At 35.1% G+C, this 21,717-nt stretch overlaps 1 protein-coding gene across 18 annotated transcripts in view; it reads right to left on the bottom strand.

Annotated features, from left to right (window-relative positions):
* Positions 1-708: 708 nt before the first annotated feature.
* Positions 709-21,717, bottom strand: part of DLG1 (discs large MAGUK scaffold protein 1) — a 284,963-nt gene continuing 263,954 nt past the window's right edge. For all 18 annotated transcript variants that reach the window (XM_054575106.1, XM_054575105.1, XM_054575108.1 and 15 more), the window contains 3 exons: positions 15,577-15,686; positions 4,708-4,799; positions 709-3,766 (listed from right to left, as the gene is read on the bottom strand). In XM_054575106.1, the coding sequence (XP_054431081.1) occupies positions 3,660-3,766; positions 4,708-4,799; positions 15,577-15,686 (309 nt within the window). In that variant the 3' untranslated portion in view covers positions 709-3,659. The remainder of the gene's footprint in view (positions 3,767-4,707; positions 4,800-15,576; positions 15,687-21,717) is intronic.

Raw genomic sequence — 21,717 nt, 5'->3', positions numbered from 1 at the left:
AGGAAAAGGGCATAAACTTTTAAGAGTGTACCGTGTGCTAGCTAAGATTTATTTGTAATCATACTGATTCTCAAATTATGTCCATATTACAGATATATAAAAAGAAAGAGAAATGATACAACTTGCCCAAGGTTAGTTATATAACCAGTAAGTGGCAGAGCTGGCATTGAAATTAAGCTCTGATTCCACAGCCCACATTCTCCACATTATAGTACTCTACTGCCAAAGCAAATGAGAGCTGTATTATGCAACTCTGCAGGGAGATAAATGGAATCTTCAACATTGGACTAAACCACCAGATAAACTTGTGTCCAAAACATAACATTTGTGCTTTTCATCTTTAAAATTCAAACATCTCAATAAAATCTCTTAGATTTACTTACATTTGCTTTCTTTTAATCAGTAATTCAAACCTTGAGGGACACATGACCCACTAATATCAGCTCACAGCATGGGAAGAAACTGGTATGGTAGGAAAACCACTGTTCCAGGAGTCAGGAAATAAAGATGCTAATTCTGGCTGTTCTTGATTTGCAGTGTAACTTTAGTTAAGACATTGGCATCTCTGGGCTTCTGTTTCACCACCATAAATTAAAAGTATTCAAGGTAGACAATCTTGGAAAGTAACTGTTTAATACTTTAGAAAACAAGTTTTCCTTATACATGAAGTCCCCAGGTTGCCATATTTGGAGTTTAAATACTATGCAGTGGTTTAGCAGGTACTCGTTTTTATTTACTTTAATATTTTTATTGATTTCAGAGAGAGAGGAAGGGGGAAGAGAGCAAAACATCAATGTGAGAGAAACAATGACTAGTTGTCTCCCACACAGACTCCAAACTGGGACTGAACCATGCAGGCATGTACCCTGAGTGGGAATCGAACTGCTGACCTTTTGGTTTATGGGACGACGCTCCAACCAACTAAGCCACGCTGGCCAGAGCAGCAATTAGTACTTTTATTAATAATTCTATACAATCTATAAAGCTGCACAAAAATTCATACATTTGACCCTTGAAGAACATGATGGTTAGTTGGGGGAGGCAATCCTCCATGCAGTTGGAAATCTGCATATAACTTTGCTTAATCCTCATGTGAGGACACGCTAATCGACTTTTAGAGAGAGGGCAAGGGAGGAAGAGAGGGAGAAAAACACCAATTGGATGCTTCTCGTACTTGCCCCAATAGGGGACTGAACCCACAACCTAGGCATGTGACCTGACTGGGATTCATACCCATAACCTTTCGGTTTATGGGAAGGATCTCCAACCAACTGAGCCACATTGGCCAGAGCAACATACAACTTTTGATTCCCTCAAAACTCAACTATATAGTTGTCCCTTGGTACCAAGGAACCACCTACAGATACCAAAATCCATGGACGCTCAAGTCCCTTATGTAAAATGGCACAGAACAATGCACACAGTCAGCCCTCCACATACTTTGGATTCCCAATCCATGGATAGTTGAATCCATAAATGGGACACCTTGGTTGGGACAGGAAGGGTCAACTGTATTTTTTTAACAAAAAAAATCACCTAGCAAGGACATCCATAAAGCAATGTGATATATATTCTGACACATAAATGGCATCATTTTATAACCTCTTGATATTTTACAACATGTGACCAGTAAATACTTCAAAATGGCTTATGTGGAGGTTTTGCTCTAAGGTAATTTCTGGGGCTTGTGAATTATTTTACAATAATTTTCTCCTGGTATGTTTAGTTTGGTACCAATCTACCGGATTTAATGTAAGAGCTATAATATAGTGTATATAGTTTAGGAGTGTAGTATATACTTCAGTGTGTTAACATAAACTCTAAAACCTACAGGAGAAATTTTGATTAACTTGCCTAGTAGCTCTTGAATACAGTTTAAAAATTATGTGATGCCCCAAACTTTTCCAGGAAAGCGTCAGCTTGTAAAATAAACTTTTTTCTTTCAGAATTCAAGACACATTTAACATGGATTTTACAATAAAGTTTATTAGCTGTTCTCCTCTTTCTCATAAATGGAATGGATAATGTTGATAATTCTTTACAAACTAGTACTCATTTGTTTAAGAAACTAATGTGGAGGTTGTCAAAAACACATACTTAATAAACAATGCCAAAAAAGCAATGGGTAGCTATAACAATATTAATATAAAAGACCAGAGAAATTGATTTCTGAAAGATCTTTCACTAAAATTTCTTGAAATTGCTCACTGTGAAGATTTGCACAACTCTAGTGCAGAGCAGCCATGAGAGTTGAAAGTTGTGTGGTCTGAGGGGAAAATACACACAGGAGGCTTTTGACTGTTTGCCTATTAATGAAAGGAGAACTGGAAGGAGAAGCAGATGATCAAATTCAAACCCAATGACAAGAACAACAGTAACAAAAATAAACCAACCAGGAACCATTTGAAAACTTTTGTAGAAAAGAGGAGAACATGCCCATACTTTTACTTGTAATCTAATTTCCCTAGAAGTTTCTTTCTATGACCACCATACCTCATTTTCAGTTTACATGATTAAAGAAAATAAAGTCTAATCAATTAATATTTAATTTAAAAACTAAACAAAAAGAGTAGGTGGCAAAAGAATTATATTTTAAATATATATGTTTGTGTGTGCAACTATGTAAAAAATAATTCCCATAGTTACAGAGTTTAAAGAAAGTTTTATATATATATTTATATATATATTTTATTATAACAAAAATAGGCAGTTATTGTGGGTAAAATATTCATTAAAATCTGACCCCTAAGAATATGGTTAAAGTGTTGGACTATGAGTTGGACTCCTTTTCCATTGTCATAATGATTACTATATCACCATTGTAATGTCTATTTTGTGTTTATATCTTTGAAATTTTCTCAACCTTATGTGTAAAGGGTGAGCTCCCCTAGCACCTAAACATGGCCTTAATTCAGAAATGTGATGCTCGTTATGTATAGATAATTTTTGTAAGACACTATAAATAGTGTTGTAGAAGAAGGTTAAAAATATTTAAACACCATTATCCCTAGCAGATGTTTTGGGAAAAAAAAACAACCCTCAAACAATAAAAGACATTAAAAACTCTTATGAAAAATGAATTATCCCTTGTAAAATTATGAAAGTTAACCCAGACATTAATTGTGAAATTAAAAAAACATGTATTTCCTTATTTCTCTATAATAAAGTATTCATTGTGATAACAGAAAACGAGAAAAGATTTGAGAACTAATATATTGGCCAAACCATGCTATTAAAATTAAGCGTGCATTGTTGCTCCAAGTTTACTAAATCATTGGTTAAAACCATTTTTCTTTCATTGATACTGAAATCTGAAAAAAATGTATATAAAGCTTTTTTGAAAATCTTTTAAAGTTACTTTCCCTTAAACATTAAGGAATTTTACCACAATTTCCCCATCTTCCCAAATCCTTAATAGCTGGTCAGGCCATTCCATCTTCAGCTCTGAAAAATGGCCACAAACCAACAGTGACATACAATAATAAAGATGCTACAACTTGAAGGAGACACCAGATGTCAAAAATAAGTGCAACTGCAGACCATGATGAGTGGGATATGATTCAAAATGGAAGGAGTATTGAAGACAGACTCCAAAGGAAAGGGCAAAGAAATGTCAAAGAAAATGGCATTGTAGAAAAAAGAAACAGAAACGTCAGTCCTCATAACTTTTCTTTTGCTGGAACCCAGATGTAAGGACCAGACTGTTCTTCTATGATCTGCTTCACTTGGTTGTAAATGTCTTCCAGAGTATCACCCTGTACAATAGCTGTAATGAAATCAGAAACCTCCATTAACTGTCTATCTTCTCCATTATAATTATTGGTGAGAGTAGAAGATAAATCTTAGACGTAGTTATCCATCCAGGAAGAGGTACCATTTATGTACTCTTCGCTTAGTAAAAACTGGTAATTTCATTAATTTTCCTATTTGTATAATATAAAAAATTTTATTTTAAAAACTGATCAAAAAGTGAGATTTGGTAATTTTTACTTTGTTTTGTGTACTTTGGAAATACTGAAGTATTTAGAGCCAAAAGAGCATCTGTCTGCAATTTACTCCTAAATGTTTCAGAAAAAAATTGTAAATGTAATAAAATGTTAATATTTGGGGAATAAGGGTTAAGAGTATATAAGAATTACTGATCCTAGTCTTAAGATTTTCCCTTATGCCTGCAGTTATATAATTTAAATCTATATATAAAGCACTTGAGTTACAACACCATGGCACTTTATGGTACTTTCTGTTAATATCAAATATAAGCTTACCATAATTTCAAACAAACTGTTAACAATAATGGCAAAAATCTGCTCAAAGATACTTAAGGAATAATTTAAAAGACAAAATGAATGAGATTATTTGGGAACTGCTACCCAACTCTTGTCTTTTTAAACAAAAACTATCTTAAAATGGATCAAGGTTTGTAAAGAATAAAAGTCAGTTTCAAAGAAGAAATCAAATCTCAGTCTATTTTTCTTTAGCAACATATGAATTATTTTCCTGTGCATGCTGTCCTAATAACCCAAGAAACATCAAATTTCAGGATTCCTTATCACTACTGCCTAGGTTAGATATACTACTCTGAAAATGATAGTATTGATTACTACTGGTAGGTGTTTGGCATAGTTCAAAATCCATTTCAATGGATCACTTCCATATGGCTCTAAAGCAAAATTCTATCATACAGGTAATGCCACATATGATGCCAACCTGTGAAATGCTCAGTAAATTCTTGTTCCAGTTTCATGGCTCTCTCAAACGTTTTTCTGGCTTGTTCTTCTGTTAGACGCTTATTCATTTCCCTATGCAAATAAATTCAGAAATTGGTAATTACTATGTTTTAATACTTTTTGAAGAAAGATGACAAAAGACGTAAAACAAAATCATGAAAAGTTAAGCTCTACTGAGACGATAAATGTCATTAAAAACTAGATTCAGTTACTGAAAATGTAGCTATATACTTGGAATGACAGAGAAGAGTTTCAACACATCTTTGCATTGGCTCAAGGCAGGCAAAAAAAGAGAAAAAATCCTAAGATTTGACAGGTTTGGCTTTGATAAAATCTTCGTATCAAAATATGACTTCCAGATCTACCTACCAATTTGTAGATAAAAAAGGGGATAAAAACACTGAACACCACTATGAGAAGGACATTAGAAAAATATAGTCTGGGGAAAGAATGACTTAATTTTTTCAATTAATAAATAGGAAAAAAAGAGGTAATGTTTGATTCCAATTCCAAATAATGTCTTTCAAGACAGTTTGGAACTTGATTCAAACAAATTGAAAAACATGCAAAAATCTTGCAAAACAATCAAGAAAATGTGAACTGATATTTAAGGAGTTATGAAGTGTGACATCATAGTGATGTTTTTAAGTAAGAAATTCCTATCTTTCAAATACAACTGAAATATGTGGATGAAATCATATATCTGGGACTTGTTTCAAAATAATCTGGAGTGGAGGGGTAAGGAGGTCGGGGACAGTGAAAGGAGACTGATCATAGTTAATAATTGTTGTTGCAGCTGGATGATGGGTCATGGGAATTTGTTCTCAATTTAAGAAGGAAAGCTTTCAATATTTCACCATTAACTATGATGTTTGTTTTCATATTTTGTTGATGACCTTTATGAGATTAAGGAAATTATTATTCAGTTTTTAAAATGTTTTTGTCATGAATAGATGTTAATTTTATCAAATGCTATTTCTGTATTTATTAAAACAATCATATGCTTTAATTCCTAAAATCTGTTAATATGGTATATACTATAGTGATTTTAAAAATTTAAAAATTGTGGTAAAACATACATAAAAATTACCATTTTTACACATACAGTTCAGTGGCATTAGTACCTTCATTTATGTTGTTCTGTAACCATAACCACCATCCATCCCTGTAATTCTTTTCATCTTGTAAAACCCAAACACAACACCTATTAAAAACAATGCTATTCTCACCTACCCCCAGGCGCCCCTGGCAACAACCATTGTTATTTTCTGTCTTTATGATTTTGACTACTCTAAGTACCTCATATAAGTGGAATCACACTTCATTTGTCTTTTTGTGACTGGCTTATTTTACTTGGCATATCTGCAAGGTTCATCCATGTTGCACCATATTGCAGAATTTCCTTCCTTTGTATGAACATACCACATTTGCTTATCCATTCACCACTTGATGAACATTTAAGTTTCTTTCATGTGTTAGCTATTGTGAATAATGCTACTATGAACATGGGTATACAAAATCTCTCTTCAAAACACTTTGAATTTTTGAGTGTTTACTCCCAGGAATGAAATTGTTGAATCATATGGAAATTCTATTTTTAATTTTTTGAGGAACTGCCATACTATTTTTCATGGTGATATATCATTTCATATTGCCACCAACGGAGAACAGAAGTTCTGATTTTTCCACATCCTTGCCAGCACTGTTTTGCTATTTTTTTGATGGTAGCCATCCTAGTGTGTATGAGGTGGTATCTCATTGTAGTTTTGATTTGCATTTCCCTAATGAATAGTGATGTTAAGAATTCTTTCATGTGTTATTTCATTTGTATATCTTCTTTGCAGTGATGTTTATTCAAGCACTTTACTCATTTTTGAACTGACTTGTTTTCCCAATTCAAAACAACCCAACAATTGGGTTGTTGAGTTTTGGGGGTTCACTCTGTATTTTCGGTATTAACCCTTTATCAGATAATATGATTTGCAAATATTTTCTACCATTCTGTGGGTTACCTTTTTATGTTGCATATAGTACCTTGATACAGAAAAAAACTTAAAATATTTATTAAGTCTAATCTTTTTTATGTTTTTGATACCTGTGTCTTTTAGGTCATAATTGAGAAATCATCGACAAATCGAATGTTTTAAAGCTTTTGTCCTTGATTTTTTTAAAGAGTTTTCTTAAGAATTTTTAATTTATATACTTTTGGAGACAGGGGAAGGGCGGGAGAAATGGAGGGAGAGAAGCATCAGTGTGTGAGAGATACATTGTCTGGTTGCCTTTCGCATGCTCCCAACTGGGGACCTGGCCCACAATCCAGGCATGTGCCCTGACTGGGAATCAAACTGGTGACCTTTTGGTTTGCAGGCTGGTACTCAATCCACTGAGCCACACCAGCCAGGGCAAGAGTTTTATTTCCTTACATTTAGGTCCTTAACAAATTTTGAGTTAGTTTTTGTATATGGTGTTAGGCAAGGGTCCAACTTTCTTTTGCATGTGGATATCCAGTTTTCCCAGCACTATTTGCTGAAAAGATTATTCTTTCCTCCTCTGAATGGTGTCGAATCCTTGTCAAAAATCAATTGATTACATATGAAAGGGTTTATTTCTGAGCTCTCTATTACATTCCATTGGTCTATGTGTCTCCCTTTAGTCAATACCACACTGTCATGATTACTATAGCTTTGTAATAAATTTTGATATCAGGAATCGTGAGTTGTCTTTTTTCTGTTCTTTTTAAAGATTGTTTTTGTTATTTGGGTGTATCTTGAGTCCATGCAAATTTTAGTATGGGTTCTTCTGTTTCTACAAAAAAGGTCAGTGTGATTTTGATAGGAATTGCAGTGCACCTGTAGATCACTTTGGGAAGTTTTGATATTTTAACAATAATTAAACCTTCTTGCCCTGTCTGGTGTGGCTAAATTGGTAGGAGCATTGTTCTGCAACTGAAAGGTTGTGGGTTTGATTCCTGGTCAGGGCACATACTAGGTTTAGGGTTCAATCCCCTGTCTGGGTGCATATAGGAGGCAACCAACTGATGCTTCTTTCTCCCTTCCCCTTTCCCTCTCTCTCTAAAATGCAATGAAAAAAATATCCTTGAGTGAGGATTAAAAAAAAAAAAAAAGGTTAAACCTTTCTAATCTTGTACATGGAACATGTTTCATTTATTTTTATCTTTAATTTTTTCAGTGCTTTGTAGTTTTCATTGTACAAGTCTTTCACTTCAGTTAATTTGTAAACATTTTATTCTTTTTGATGGTATTATAAACAATTGTTTTTATAATTTCATTTTTTGGATTGTTCATTGTCTGTGTATAGAATTGCAAATGATTTTTGTGGATTGTCTTTGCTGCTTTGTTGAATTTATTAGTTCTAAAAAAATAAAAACTCTGAAGACGCAGTATCTTTGCGTCTTCAGAGTTTTCTACAGATAAGATCATATCATCTGCAAACAGAGATAATTTTCCTTCTTCCTTTCCAGTCTGGATGCCTTTTTCTTTCTTACCTGGGACAATTTTTATCTTTGATCTGGCCAGAACCTCCAGTACTATGTTAAATAGAAATGGTGAAGGCAGGCATTCATGCCTTGTTCCTGATCTTAGAGAAAAAGTTTTCACTCTTTTACCACTGAGTATGATGTTTGCTGTGGGTTTTTCATAGATGGCTTTTATACCGAGGTAGTTTCCTTCTCTTCCTATTTTGTTGACTGGTTTTTTTAAATCATGAATGGGTGTTGAGTATTGCCAAATGCTATACATCTGCATTAGTTGAGATGATAGTGTGGATTTTTCCCTTCAGTTTGATGATGTTGTTTATTATGTTGACTTTCATGTTGAATCATTCTTGCATTACAGGAATAAATCCTACTTGGTCATGGTGTATAATCTTAACATACTGCTGAATTCAGGCTTGCTAGTATCATGCTGCTGATTTTTTCATCAATGTTCTTAAATTATTTTGGTCTCTAGTTTCTTGTAGTGTCTTTTTATCAGGGTAATATTGCCTTCAAAGAATGAATTAGGAAGCGTTCCTCTTCAATTTTTTGGAAAAGAATGAAAAGACTGGCATTAGATTTTTAAAAAATGTCTGGTAAAATTCACCAGAAGTCATCTAATTCAGGGCTTTTCTTTGTTGGGAGTTCTAGATTACTGACTCAGTCTCCATACTATTTACAGATCAACTTAGATTTTCTATTTCTTTGTGACTTAGTCTTGGTAGATTTTGTGTTTCTATAGAAATTTGTCCATCTTGGTTATCTATTTTTGGGGGCAAAACTGTTGATAGTACTCTTATAATCATTCTATTTCTGTAGTATTAGTAGTACTGTCCTTTTATTTTGTATTTTAGTAGTTTTGAGTCCTTTTTTCCTTAATCCATTTTGCTAAAGATTTGTCTTTTTTTGTTGATCTTTACGAAGAATCAACCTTTGGTTTCACTGATTTTTCTCTATTGTTTTCTATTCTTTCCTTTAAAACCTTTTAATTATGTTTCATTAATCAATTACAGTTGTCCCAATTATTCTCCCTTTGCCCCCCTACATGGAGCACCACCCACTCACTCAGGCAATCCCCTCACCACTGTTTATGCCCATGAGTAGCTACTTCAGCTACTCCATTTCCTCCAGTGTACTTTACATCCCCATGGCAATTCTGTAACTACATATTTGTACTTCTTAATCCCCTTACCTCTTCACCCATCCCCCCATAACCCTCTCTCCCATCTGGCAACCATCAAAAAGCTCTCCATTACCATGATTCTGTCTCTATTCTTATTTGCTTAGTTTGTTTTTTAGATTCAACTGTTGGTAAGATATGTACTTATTGCCATTTTATTGTTCAGTCTAGATCTTCTTTTTCTCAAATAAGACCTTTCAGTGTTTCATATAATAATGATTTGGTGATGATGAACACCTTTAGTTTTTATTTGCCTGCAAAGCTCTATCTGCCCTTCGATTTTAAATGACAGCTTTGCTGGGTAGAGTAATCTTGGCTGTAAATCCCTGCTTTTCATGACTGAATATCTGCCAGTCCCTTCTAGCCAGCAAAGTTTCTTTTGAGAAATCAGCTGACAGTCTTACAGGAACTCCCCTGTAGGTAACTAACTGCTTTTCTCTTGCTGCTTTTAAGATTCTCTCTTTATCTTTAATCTTTTGCATTTTAATTATGATATATCTTGGAGGGAGCCTCTTTGCTTCCATCTTGTTTGGAATGCTCTGTGCTTCCTGGACTTGTATGTGTATTTCCTTCACCAAATTAGGGAAGCTTTCTTTCATTGTTTTTTCAAATAGATTTCCAGTATCTTGCTCTTTGTCTTCTGGCACCCTGATTCAAATGTTGGACCTCCTGAAGTATTCCCAGAGGGTGTTTTCACTATGCTCTACTTTTTTGGATTCTTTTTTCTTCTTCTTGTTCTGATTGGCTGTTTTTTGCTTCCTTATGCTCCAAATCACTGGTTTTTGGCTTCATCTACTCTATGGTTGTTTCCTTGTAAATAATTCTTTATTTTAATTAGTGTACCCTTCATTTCTGACTGTATCATTTTTATGCTGTTGAGGTCCTCACTAAATTCCTTGAGCATCCTTATAACCAGTGTTTTGAACTCTGCATCTGATAGTTTGCTTATCTCCATTTTGTTTAGTTCTTTTTCTGGAGTTTTGATCTGTTTTTTCATTTGGGCCATGTTTCTTTGTATTGCCACTTTGGCAACCTCCCTGTGTTTGTCTCTATGTATTAGGTAAGGCTATGACTCCCCATCTTGGTAGCCTGGCTTAATGTAATAGGTGTCCTGTAGGGTCCAGTGGCAAAGCCTCCCCTATCACTCAGGCTGGGTACTCGAGGTGCACCCTTCATGTAGGCTGAGTACATTCTCTTCCTGTAGTTCAGCCTTGGTTGCTGTTGGCAGGTCAATGAGAGGGATTTACCCAGGTTAGCTGTAAGGATTGGCTATGACCACTTACCACCAGCCTCCCTGCTCCATGGAGGATCAGCTGTGCAGGGGCAGGATGGTTGGGCTCCAACATGGCCTGTGGCTGTCCACTGGGTGTGCTGGCCCTGGGGTTTTCCACATGGTGCAGGTCAAGGTCAGACCTGACCTGTGTTCTGCACAGGACAACCCTGTCTGGACTAAAATGCAGTCTGAGATGGCTTCTACTTGTGCTGGGCTTGGAGATTTCCAGGTGAAGCCAAGCTGTGAATCTAGGCCGGTTGCTGCTACTGCTGTACCTGTGGCCACTCAGCAAGAGTTTACAGGGGCTCAGGGCTCACTGAGGCTGACTGTTGCTTGTTTGAGAGGATTTAGAAAGTTGTGAAGCATAAGCCAAGACCAGCCATTCATCTGGAAAAGCATCTTGGGTGGGCCTGTATATTGGTGGGGATAAAGTCTCTGGGGAGCACCAGGGCAGGGCAAACAGTGTTCGCCAGACTGATGGATTCTCAGATATGGCACCAGCCTGTTGGCTCTTTTGGTGGAGGGTTCAGAGAAAAGGCAACGTCCCCTGCCTTTCTTTCCCCCAGCTCTTAAGACGTCTTGATGCCAGACTTCAGTTTCTCCCTGTATGCCACCGGTGCCTTTCAAGCTTCTACCCGGTGCTAGAACTCAGCGGGAGTGAGTTTGAGTAAGTCCATGTGTGGGTTCTTCAAGAGGAACTGTATGGGACCACAGCAGTTTCTCTTACCAGCTCTATCCCCGCTTTTTTGCAGCCAGAAGTCATGGGGACTTATCTTCCTGGCACTCGGACCCTGGTCTTGGGGGCCTGGAATGGGCCTCTGCCTTCTCTCTTCTGAGGTATCCCTCCTAAAATTTTATCCACCACATGTGAATGTGGGGACAGCCCCTTCCATGCCTCCGCCTCTCCTACCAATCTAGATGGATGTAGTTTCTTTAATTCTGTAGTTGTCAGGGTTCTATTCAACTTGATTTCTGATGATTCTGAGTGATGGTTGTTCTATATTTTAGTTGTAATTCTGATGTGGTTGTGCGAGGAGGTGAGTCATGTTTATCTATGCTGCCATCTTGACTGGAAGTTCTCTATTCTCTACTTTGTTGATCTCTGTCCTAAGTTTTTCCTTTCTTCTGCCAGCTTTGGGTTTAGTCCTTTTTTTTTTTAAGTCCTTAAGTTACAGTTAGGTTGATTTGACATCTTTCTTTTTAATGGAAGCATTTATAGGTACATATTGCCTTCCTTATCGCTGCTTTGCTATGTCCCATAAGATTTGATGTTATTTTTTCATTCATCTCTAAGTAATTTCTAATTTCTCTTGTGATTTGATTAACTTGCTAACAGTGTGTTAATTTCCACAATTTTGTGAATTTTCCAGTCTTATATTTGCTATTGATTTCTAAATTCAACCTATTGTGATCAGGGAAGATATTTTTATGATATTTACATTTTAAAACCTAGTGAGACGATTTGTTACCTGTGGTTTAATCTGAAAAACACTCTCATGTGCTAATGAGAATGCATAAAAGGTGGGGCCAAAGTAGGTTTATAGTTGTGAGTACATGAAAGTTTATTCTTGTATCATTATTTATTAATTATTGCATTATTTTCCATACAAACTGTAAATCTATTTTTGTCCCACTTTGTACCTTGCTGTTGTTGTATAGGGTGTTCTGTATTTGTCTGTTAGGTCTAGCTGACTTATTGTGTATTTAAGTCTTCTATTTCTTTACTTATAATCTGTCTGATTGTTATATCCACCATTGTGAGTGGGGTATTAAAATCACCAACTATTACTGTGAAACTTTCTCTCTTTAATTCTGTCAGTTTTTGCTTCATATGTTGAGTGATCTGTCTTTATTTACATAAATGTTTGAAATTTTTATCTTCTTGCTATACTGAACCTTTTATTACTATATAATGTCCTTGCTGCATGTAATCTTTTTTGATTTAAAATCTATAGTCTGATATTGGTATAGCCATTCCTGCTCTCTTCTGGTTATTATTTGCATGGAACTAGAAATGGAGCCTGAGGACAAGAGAGAATTGTTGCAATCTCATGATGAAACTTGAATGGATGAGAAGCTGCTTCTTATAAATGAGCAAAGTAGTTTCTTGAGAAGGAATTTACTGCTGTTGAAGAGGCTGTGAAGATTGTTGAGATGACAACACAGGATTTAAAATATACATAAACTTAGTTGATAAAGCAGCAGTTCACTTCAATTTTGAAAGATGTGCTGTGGGTAAAATACTATTAAACAACATTGTATATTGTAAGAGAAATCATTCATGAGTCAATCAATGTGGGAGACATCACTGTTGTCTTATTTGAAGAAATTGCCACAGACAACCCAGCCTTCGACAACCAGCACCCTGATCAGTAAGCAATCATCACATCTAGGTAAGACCCTTCACTGTTCAGTTATGACTTGTTGAAAGCTCAGATGACGGTTAGCATTTTTTAGCAATAAAGTATTTTTCAAAAAGATTTTATTTATTTTTAGGGAGAGGGGAATGGAGTGAGAAAGACGGAGAGAAACGTCACTGGGCTGCCTCTCACCAACCAGGGTATGTCTTTGTATGTTTACAAAGTATGTCTCTGGTAAACATTTGCAAACATTTCTATTGAGTATATATATCTAAGGATGAGACTACCAGGTTTTAAGTTATGTGTATGTCAAGCTTTAGGAGACACTATAAAAAGTTTACCAATGTGGAGGTACCAATTTATACTCCTATCAGTATTATGAGTTTCAGTCACTCCACATACTTGCCAACCTTTAATATTTTTTTTTTCATTTTAGTTATTTTGGTGTGTGGGTGGTAATCTATGACACTGTGGTTTTAACTTGCATATGATTAACTGATCACCATCTCATGTTTACTATGTGGATATCATCTTTTGTTAAGTGTTCAAGTCTTGCTCATTTTTCTATTGGGTTGCCTGTGCTAACCTTTTTAATGCCTACTGGATGTGCAGTGATACTCCCATTTTGATTCTTAATATTACTTATGTTTTTTTAATTTTCTTTCCTGGACCCACTTTCTTATTAACATTTTATAGCATTTTCAAAGAAAACATTTTTGGTTTTGTTGATCCTCTCCACCACAATTTTGTTTTCTATTTCTTTTATTTCTACCTTCTTTGAGTTTAACTGACTGGTCTCTTACTAATTTCTCAAGATCTTAGATTTTCAACATTTCTTTCTTAATATTTGACATCCAACATTCTTTCCGAATATTTAAGGCTTTTCCATTACCAAGGCTGCTAGATTCTCCAAATTTATTTACTTGACAATTTCATTACCATTTAGTTCAAAACATTTATTATCTTAGGCTGATTTATTTTTTGACCCATTCAGAAGTATAATGGTTAATTTGCAAATATATTGAAATTTTCTAATGATCTTTTCATTACTGATTTCTATTTCAATTTCACTGTAGACAGAGAATATTTGTTTTCAATCATTTGAATTCTGTGGGTTAGTATAGGATTAGTTTTGGTAATGATTTTATGTACACTTCAAATAAATGTGTGAATTTCGCAGATGTAGAGTGTAGTGTTCTACACATGTCAGGTAGTTTTATATTTGTGTTGTTCTATATTCTTAGTGATTTTTTTATTACTTCCTGACTAATGTGTTAAGTTCTCCTACTAAGATTGTGGAATTATTTTTTTCCTGTTCAGTTGTAAGTTTGTGTTTATACATTTTGAAACTGTGCTACTAAATGTAAACAAATGTCTACCTCCTCCTGATAGAGTGAAACTTTTTTTATGAAATCTCTTTTATATCTCCATTAATATCACTTGCTTTAAACTATACTTTGATAGCAAAATAAGCCAGGTTACCTCTGACTGAGTTTTCCATGGTACATCTTTTTTCTATTCTCTTACTTTTGGCCTTTATTTAAGGTATGTCTTATGAAAGCAACATATAGTTGCGGGGTTTCATAATACACATCCCAAAATATGGTACCTTGGCATTTTAAGATAAAGGAATTTGAAAAATGGCATGTGTAGGTAGAACTCTGACCTTCCCAAGAAGTAGGTCCTGAGTGAGAGATACCCTGCTATGTATACCTAGAGAGAAGTAGCATCTTATCTCTGAAGGTGGAGCAATACTGAGAGGAATTTGAATGAGCAGGACTAAGTTTCCCAGAGTTTACTACTCTTAGCTCATATCCTATAGTTCTATCACGTTTTCCCGTGACTTGCTACTCTTCATCAAACCTAGTATAAAAATGTTTAGATTTAACTATTTCTTTGGGTCTTTAAATCCTTATAAAGGCTTCAATGTCATGGAAAAATTAAATTAAATAAATTGATATGCTTTTGGCTTGTTAATCTATCTTTTGTTACAGAGACTCAGCTTAGAACCTAGAAGAGCAGAAAGAAAATATTTTCCCCCTTTTCTACAGAAGCAACATATAATTGCTTTTTTTTCATCCTGGTAATCTTTGGGTTCATTTACGAGTACACCATATTACTATCTGTATTATTGTTGTTTCATCTGTTCTGTTTTTTTTATTTGCTATTTTCTTTCTTCTTTTAGTTTTTTAAAAATCTTGTTTCTTGCCCTGTAATAGGGAAGTAGTTATATATCATTTTATGCTCTTAATGGTTACTCAGAGCTGTACTGCTCCATTCAGTAGGTACTAGCCAAATGTGCCTATTTAAACTTAAAATTATAATACATATTATTTTACTCTTAAGTACATTAATGTTGGTGCTAAGGATAGTTAATATCGCAGAGTGCTTATTCTCACAACAACCCTAAGAGGTGGGTATATTATTTAATTTCTCCATTTCACAGATAAAGGAACTGAGATGTAGGGTTAAGTAAATTACCTAATTTAATAAGTGAAAGAGACTGAATCTCTACTTAGAGCCTATTTCTTATTTACACTTACATGATATTTTCCATGGATTTGGGTTTAATAAAAATGGAGACTGGGTAAAGTTGTGCAATCTGTAATCTCTTTATGGCATTTCCAGACACATCGAGGATACAGTGTTTGCCCTAAAATAGAGGGAACAAAGAAAAAAAAATACAAAACAAGTGAAGCAAATATTTTCAATTATATCAAAGGTACATTTTCTACAGGTACAAAATCTGAATTATGATGTTTGGATCCTGTTCACTTTAAGCAAGCTTGTCATTTCTGTTGCAAATTTCAGAGGGAAAATGAAATAAAGACAATAAGTAATGACTCTGAATAATTAACTTTCCATTCTCAAATATATTTAAAAAGGAATGAAAATATAGTTCCCTTATGCTTAGCTTTTATAGAACAGTAATTTCCCCAAATGGCAACCAGTTTGGGATTCCTATCTTTTATTTTGTTGAGGAAGGGCATTAAAAAAAAAAATCCTAAGCTACCATACCATATTGTACCATAACTATCATCTCATAAAAGAATATATGATCAATAAGAAGGTAAAAAGCCTAACCCAGAGGGGCACTTTATAAATTAAACGAAGAATCTATCAAGAAGACATAAACATTGTAAACTTATATGCTCCCAATAGAGGAGTCCCCAAGTTTATAAGGAAATTGTTGGACGACTTCAAAAAAGATATAGACAGCAACACACTGATAGTAGGGGATTTCAACACCCCACTCTCAAAAATGGACAGATCTTCCAAACAAAACATTAATAAACATATTGTTGCGTTGAATGATAACCTGAATCTAAGAGACTTAACTGACATATATAGAACCTTATATCCCAAAGAAGAAAAATACACATTCTTTTCAAATGCTCATGGCAGTTTTTCAAAGATAGACCACATGATAGGACACAAAGCAAACCTCAGCAAATTCAGGAAAATTGAAATAATACCAAACTTTTTCTCGGACCACAGGGCCTTGAAACTGGAAATCAACCTCAAAGAGAAACTTCAAAAACTTATAAACTCATGGAGACTAAACAGTAGACTATTAAACAATGAATGGGTTAATAATGAGATAAGACAAGAAATCAAAAAATTTCTGGAAACAAATGAAAACGAACAGACAACAGTCCAAAACCTATGGGACACCGCAAAGGCAGTCCTGAGAGGGAAGTTCATAGCAATACAGGCTTACCTAAAAAAGATAGAGACATTTCAAATAAAAGACCAAACAGTACAACTTCAAGAATTAGAGAAACAACAACAAATAAATCCCAGAGCAATTAGAAGGAAGGAAATAGTCAAGATGAGAGCAGAACTGAATGACATAGAGACGAAAAGAACAATTCAGAGGATCAACCAATCCAGAAGCTGGTTCTTTGAAAAGATAAATAAAATTGACAAGCCTTTAAGCAGACTAATCAAGAAAAAAAAGGAGAGGGCCCAAATTAATAATATCAGAAATGAAAGAGGAGAAATAACAACTGATACCACAGAAATACAAAGGATCGTCAGAAACTACTACGGACAATTATATGCCAAGAAATTTGAAAATCTTGATGAAATGGACAAATTTTTAGAAAAGTATAAACTTCCAACACTGAAGGAGGAAGTACCAGAAAGCTTGAACAGACCAATAACAGCTGGGGAAATTGAAGCAGTAATCAAGAAACTCCCGGCACACAAAAGCCCAGGGCTGGATGGTTTCCCAGGAGAATTTTACAAAACCTTTAAAGAAGAGCTAACCCCTGTCCTTCTGAGACTATTCCAAAAAATCCAAGAGGAGGGAAGACTCCCAGACTCTTTCCATGAGGCCAGCATCACCCTGATCCCAAAACCAGATAAAGACCCTACAAAGAAAGAAAACTACAGGCCAATTTTGCTGATGAACATAGATGCTAAAATCCTCAACAAAATATTGGCAAACCGCATCCAGCAATACATTAGAAAGATTATCCACCACGATCAAGTGGGATTCATCCCAGGCATGCAGGGATGGTTCAATATGTGCAAATCAGTAAATGTGACACATCACATAAATAAAAGACAACACAAAAACCACATGATCATCTTGATAGATGGAGAAAAAGCATTCGATAAGGTACAGCACCCATTTATGATCAAAACACTCAGCAAAATGGGAATAAATGGGGCATTCTTCAACATAATAAAGGCCATATATGAAAAACCTACAGCCAATATCATACTCAACGGGCAAAAACTGAAAGCTTTCCCACTAAGATCAGGAACACAACAAGGATGTCGACTTACACCGTTTCTTTTCAGCATCGTATTGGAAGTCCCAGGCACAGCGGTCAGACAAGAGAAAGAGAGAAAAGGCATCCAAATAGGAAAGGAGGAAGTAAAGCTATCATTGTTATCATTGTACACTATCATTGATGTAGCATTGTACATCAATGATAGTGTACATAGAGAACCCTGTAGACTCTACCATAAAACTCCTCAACCTAATAAGTGAACTTGGAAAAACAGCAGGATACAAAGTCAATATTCAGAAATCAAAGGCATTTTTGTACACCAGCAATGAAAGAGAAGAAGAAATCAGAAAATAAAATACCATTCGATATAGCAACAAGAAAAATAAAGTACCTAGGAATAAATTTAACCAAAGACGTAAAACACCTGTACACAGAAAACTATACAACACTGAAGAAAGAAATTAAGGAAGACACAAATAAATGGAAGCATATACCGTGCTCATGGATTGGAAGAATTAATATCATCAAAATGTCCATCCTACCCAAAGCAATTTATAGATTCAATGCAATCCCTATTAAGATACCAATGACATATTTCACAGAAAGAGAACAGACATTTCAAAAATTTATATGGAACCATAAACGACCCAGAATAGCCTCAGCAATTTTGAGAAAGAAAAACAAAGTAGGAGGGATCACAATACCAGACATCAAACTCTACTACAAAGCCACTATACTCAAAACAATCTGGTACTGGCACAAGAACAGACCCATACACCAGTGGAACAGAAGAGAAAGCCCAGAAATAAGCCCAGGTCTCTATGGGCATCTAATATTTGACAAAGGGGGCAGAAGCATAAAATGGAGCAATAACAGCCTCTTCAACAAATGGTGCTGGGAGAGCTGGACGGCTACATGCAAAAAATTGAAATTGGATCATCAGCTGACACCATACACAAAAAAAAACTCAAGATGGATAAAAGACTTAAATATAAGTCGCAACACCATAAAAGTCCTAGAGGAGAACATTGGCAGGAAACTCTCAGATATCCCACGCAGCAATTTTTTCACTGATATCTCCTAAAGCAAGGGACATAAAGGAAAGAGTAAACAAGTGGGACCTCATCAAAATAAGAAGCTTCTGCACGGCGAAAGAAAACATCAGCATAATGAAAAGGGAGCCAACCGTAAGGGAAAATATATTCACTAATGATACATCAGATAGAGGTTTGATCTCCAAGATATATAAAGCACTTACTCGATTCCACTCCAAGAAGACAAACGATTCAATCAAAAAATGGGCAAAGGACCTGGGCAGACGCTTTTCCAAGGAGGAGATACAGAGGGCCCAGAGGCATTTGAAAGGATGCTAGGCATCACTAGCCATCAGAGAAATGCAGATCAAAACCACCATGAAGTGCCACCTCACAGCAGTCAGAATGGCCATCATAAACAGATCAACAAACAACAGGTGCTGGCGAGGCTGTGGAGAAAGGGAACCCTAGTCCACTGTTGGTGGGAATGCAGACTGGTGCAGCCACTATGGAAAGCAGTGTGGAATTTCCTCAAAAAGCTGTAAATGGAACTGCCTTTTGATCCTGAAAGGATCAAACACTGAAAGGGAAAGAAGTCAACAGAGAGAAGAGAGAAGGAGGGAGGGGGTGGGGGGGGAAAGGAAGGGAAGGGGAAAGTCAAGGAACATATAGCAAGGCCTCATGGACAAAACCAAAGGGGAAGAGCTGAGGGAGGGAAGGAGGGAGGGGGCAAGGGAAAGTGGTGCGGGGTAGGCAGAGACAAATGTGTTTGAAAAAATAAATTAAAAAAAAAGTAAAAAAACCCCAAAAAACTGAATTTTAGTTGTAAAAAAAAAAAAGCCTAGAATAAAGATCTTTTAAAAGGAATAAATTTATAAAACCTCACTACCAATACTCTATTCTATTTCTTATTTTATTGGGAAACTGGCAAAAACTTTATCATAGACACACATTTGGGAAACCCAGTTCTGGATTCAAGGCACTTTCTTGACATGCTTAAACACACTGACAAAGGCTATTTACGTTTCTAATGACAATGAACATTTCCATGTTATAAATAAGATAGTGCTTATAATGTATCGAACAGATTTTTTTGGATAACATTTAAAATCAGGTACTGCTCCATAATGCATTTTGTAATCTAAGGGCTTGAGTCCACTTCAATGAATGATTATTTCACTTTAGAAGAATATTTGAAAGAAAAAATTTAATACTATATAAGTATTTTAATTACATAAAAAAGAAACTAATAGACACACATATACCCATATCTACATTGATCAGATATTAATATTCTACCTGATTGCTTAGAAGTTAAAAAAAGCTTTACACTAAAACATTAGCATTCTATCGGGTTTGCTATATATATAAAGTTTGAGAGCAAACTACAGACATACATCTTTACCCCCTATTTCCTAAAAACAATTACATCTCTTAAATAACCACACTATAATTTCAGTTGCCTATCTAATGTCCTTTACTGCAAAGAATAAAAATATTTCTTGGTCCAGGATCACACATTACATATAGTTGTAAATCTCTTTAGTCTCTGTCAATGTGTCAAGTTTTTTAGTTTTTGTCTTTCATTATATTGATATTTTTAGAGAATTAGAGGACATTTTTTTCATAGAATATGCCTCAACTTAGGTTTGTCTGATGTTTCCCATCAAATGGCAGGTTACACATTTTGGCAGGAATATCACAGAAATGTTGTATTCTCAATCCAGCATACCAGGAGGCATATGATATGTATTTGCCTCATTACTGGGAAAGTTAATTCTGATCACTTGTTTAAGGTTTTGTCTGCCAGGTTTCTCCACTGTAAGATTACTATTTTCCCCTTTGTAACTGGTAGGTATTTGGGGGGAAGATATTTTGAAATTATGTAAATATCTAGTTTCTCATCAGATGTTAATTCATTCACTCATTAATTTAGCATACACTGATGATTGCGGCCTGAAACATTACCACAGTTGTGATTAAGAGAGATTTCATCATTTCATTACTATTTCTACCCTTGTTAGTAGATATTCTAATGTAAGGCAAAGCTTTCCCTTCTACCCTTTTATTTATTTATACCATTAAGGACTTCTAGATTCTTGCTTTATTCTCTATGTTATAATTAGTTAGAATCATCATTTACTTTAGTATTCAAATTATCCACATGTGGTCTCTGAGGGACCTTACAGGTTGGCTTCTGTGTCTTTTTGATACATCCTCATTATTTTTAAAGCACTACCTTATTTTTCCAGCACAGAAAATGTTCTAGACTCATCTTGTACTTTCCTGATATCAGGCCTGGAATCAACCATTTCTTCAAGGAATTATGGATTTTTTTTTTTTTTATAAAGATCAAAGTGCCTAGATCTTTAAAGCCAAGATCTAGGCACTAGATATTCTCCTTGTTTATTAAAGAATCATTATTTTTAGAGGACAGTGTAAGGAAACACAGATATGTAAATACACACACATCCCTATTTCTACATCTCTCCATATTAGGATGCACAGGTTTATATTCCTATCTCTAATTCCAATTCGATTACTACAAAGTTCATTCTACCCTCTCCCCTTTCCATATTTCTAAAATCACTTCTCTAACAATAAGAAATCTGACTCTCATTATTGTCAATATATTAATTTGCTCAACTCTAGAGTATATATTAGTTTCACAACTGTTAGCTAATTCCACTCTGAAAAACAACGCTACTAATTATTTGTTTACAGATCTTTTTGTATTTAGCCGTGGTTCAGGATTATTGGGATTAAGACACTCCTCCCTTCCTTTCCCCTCTTTAATGCAGTTATTTGAAATCTAGTTTATTTAGTTCCTGTTTGTGTATCATTTTGCATTTCCATCATCTTCCCTTGTTTTTATCTTTTGAATATATAAAATGTTAACAGAGTT

The sequence above is a fragment of the Pteronotus mesoamericanus genome, unplaced genomic scaffold, assembly GCF_021234165.1.
Source record: "Pteronotus mesoamericanus isolate MK-2021 breed Mesoamerican mustached bat unplaced genomic scaffold, CSHL_Meso_final contig_27, whole genome shotgun sequence".
Taxonomy (NCBI): Eukaryota; Metazoa; Chordata; class Mammalia; order Chiroptera; family Mormoopidae; genus Pteronotus; species Pteronotus mesoamericanus.
This window is presented reverse-complemented; position numbering and strand designations above follow the sequence as displayed.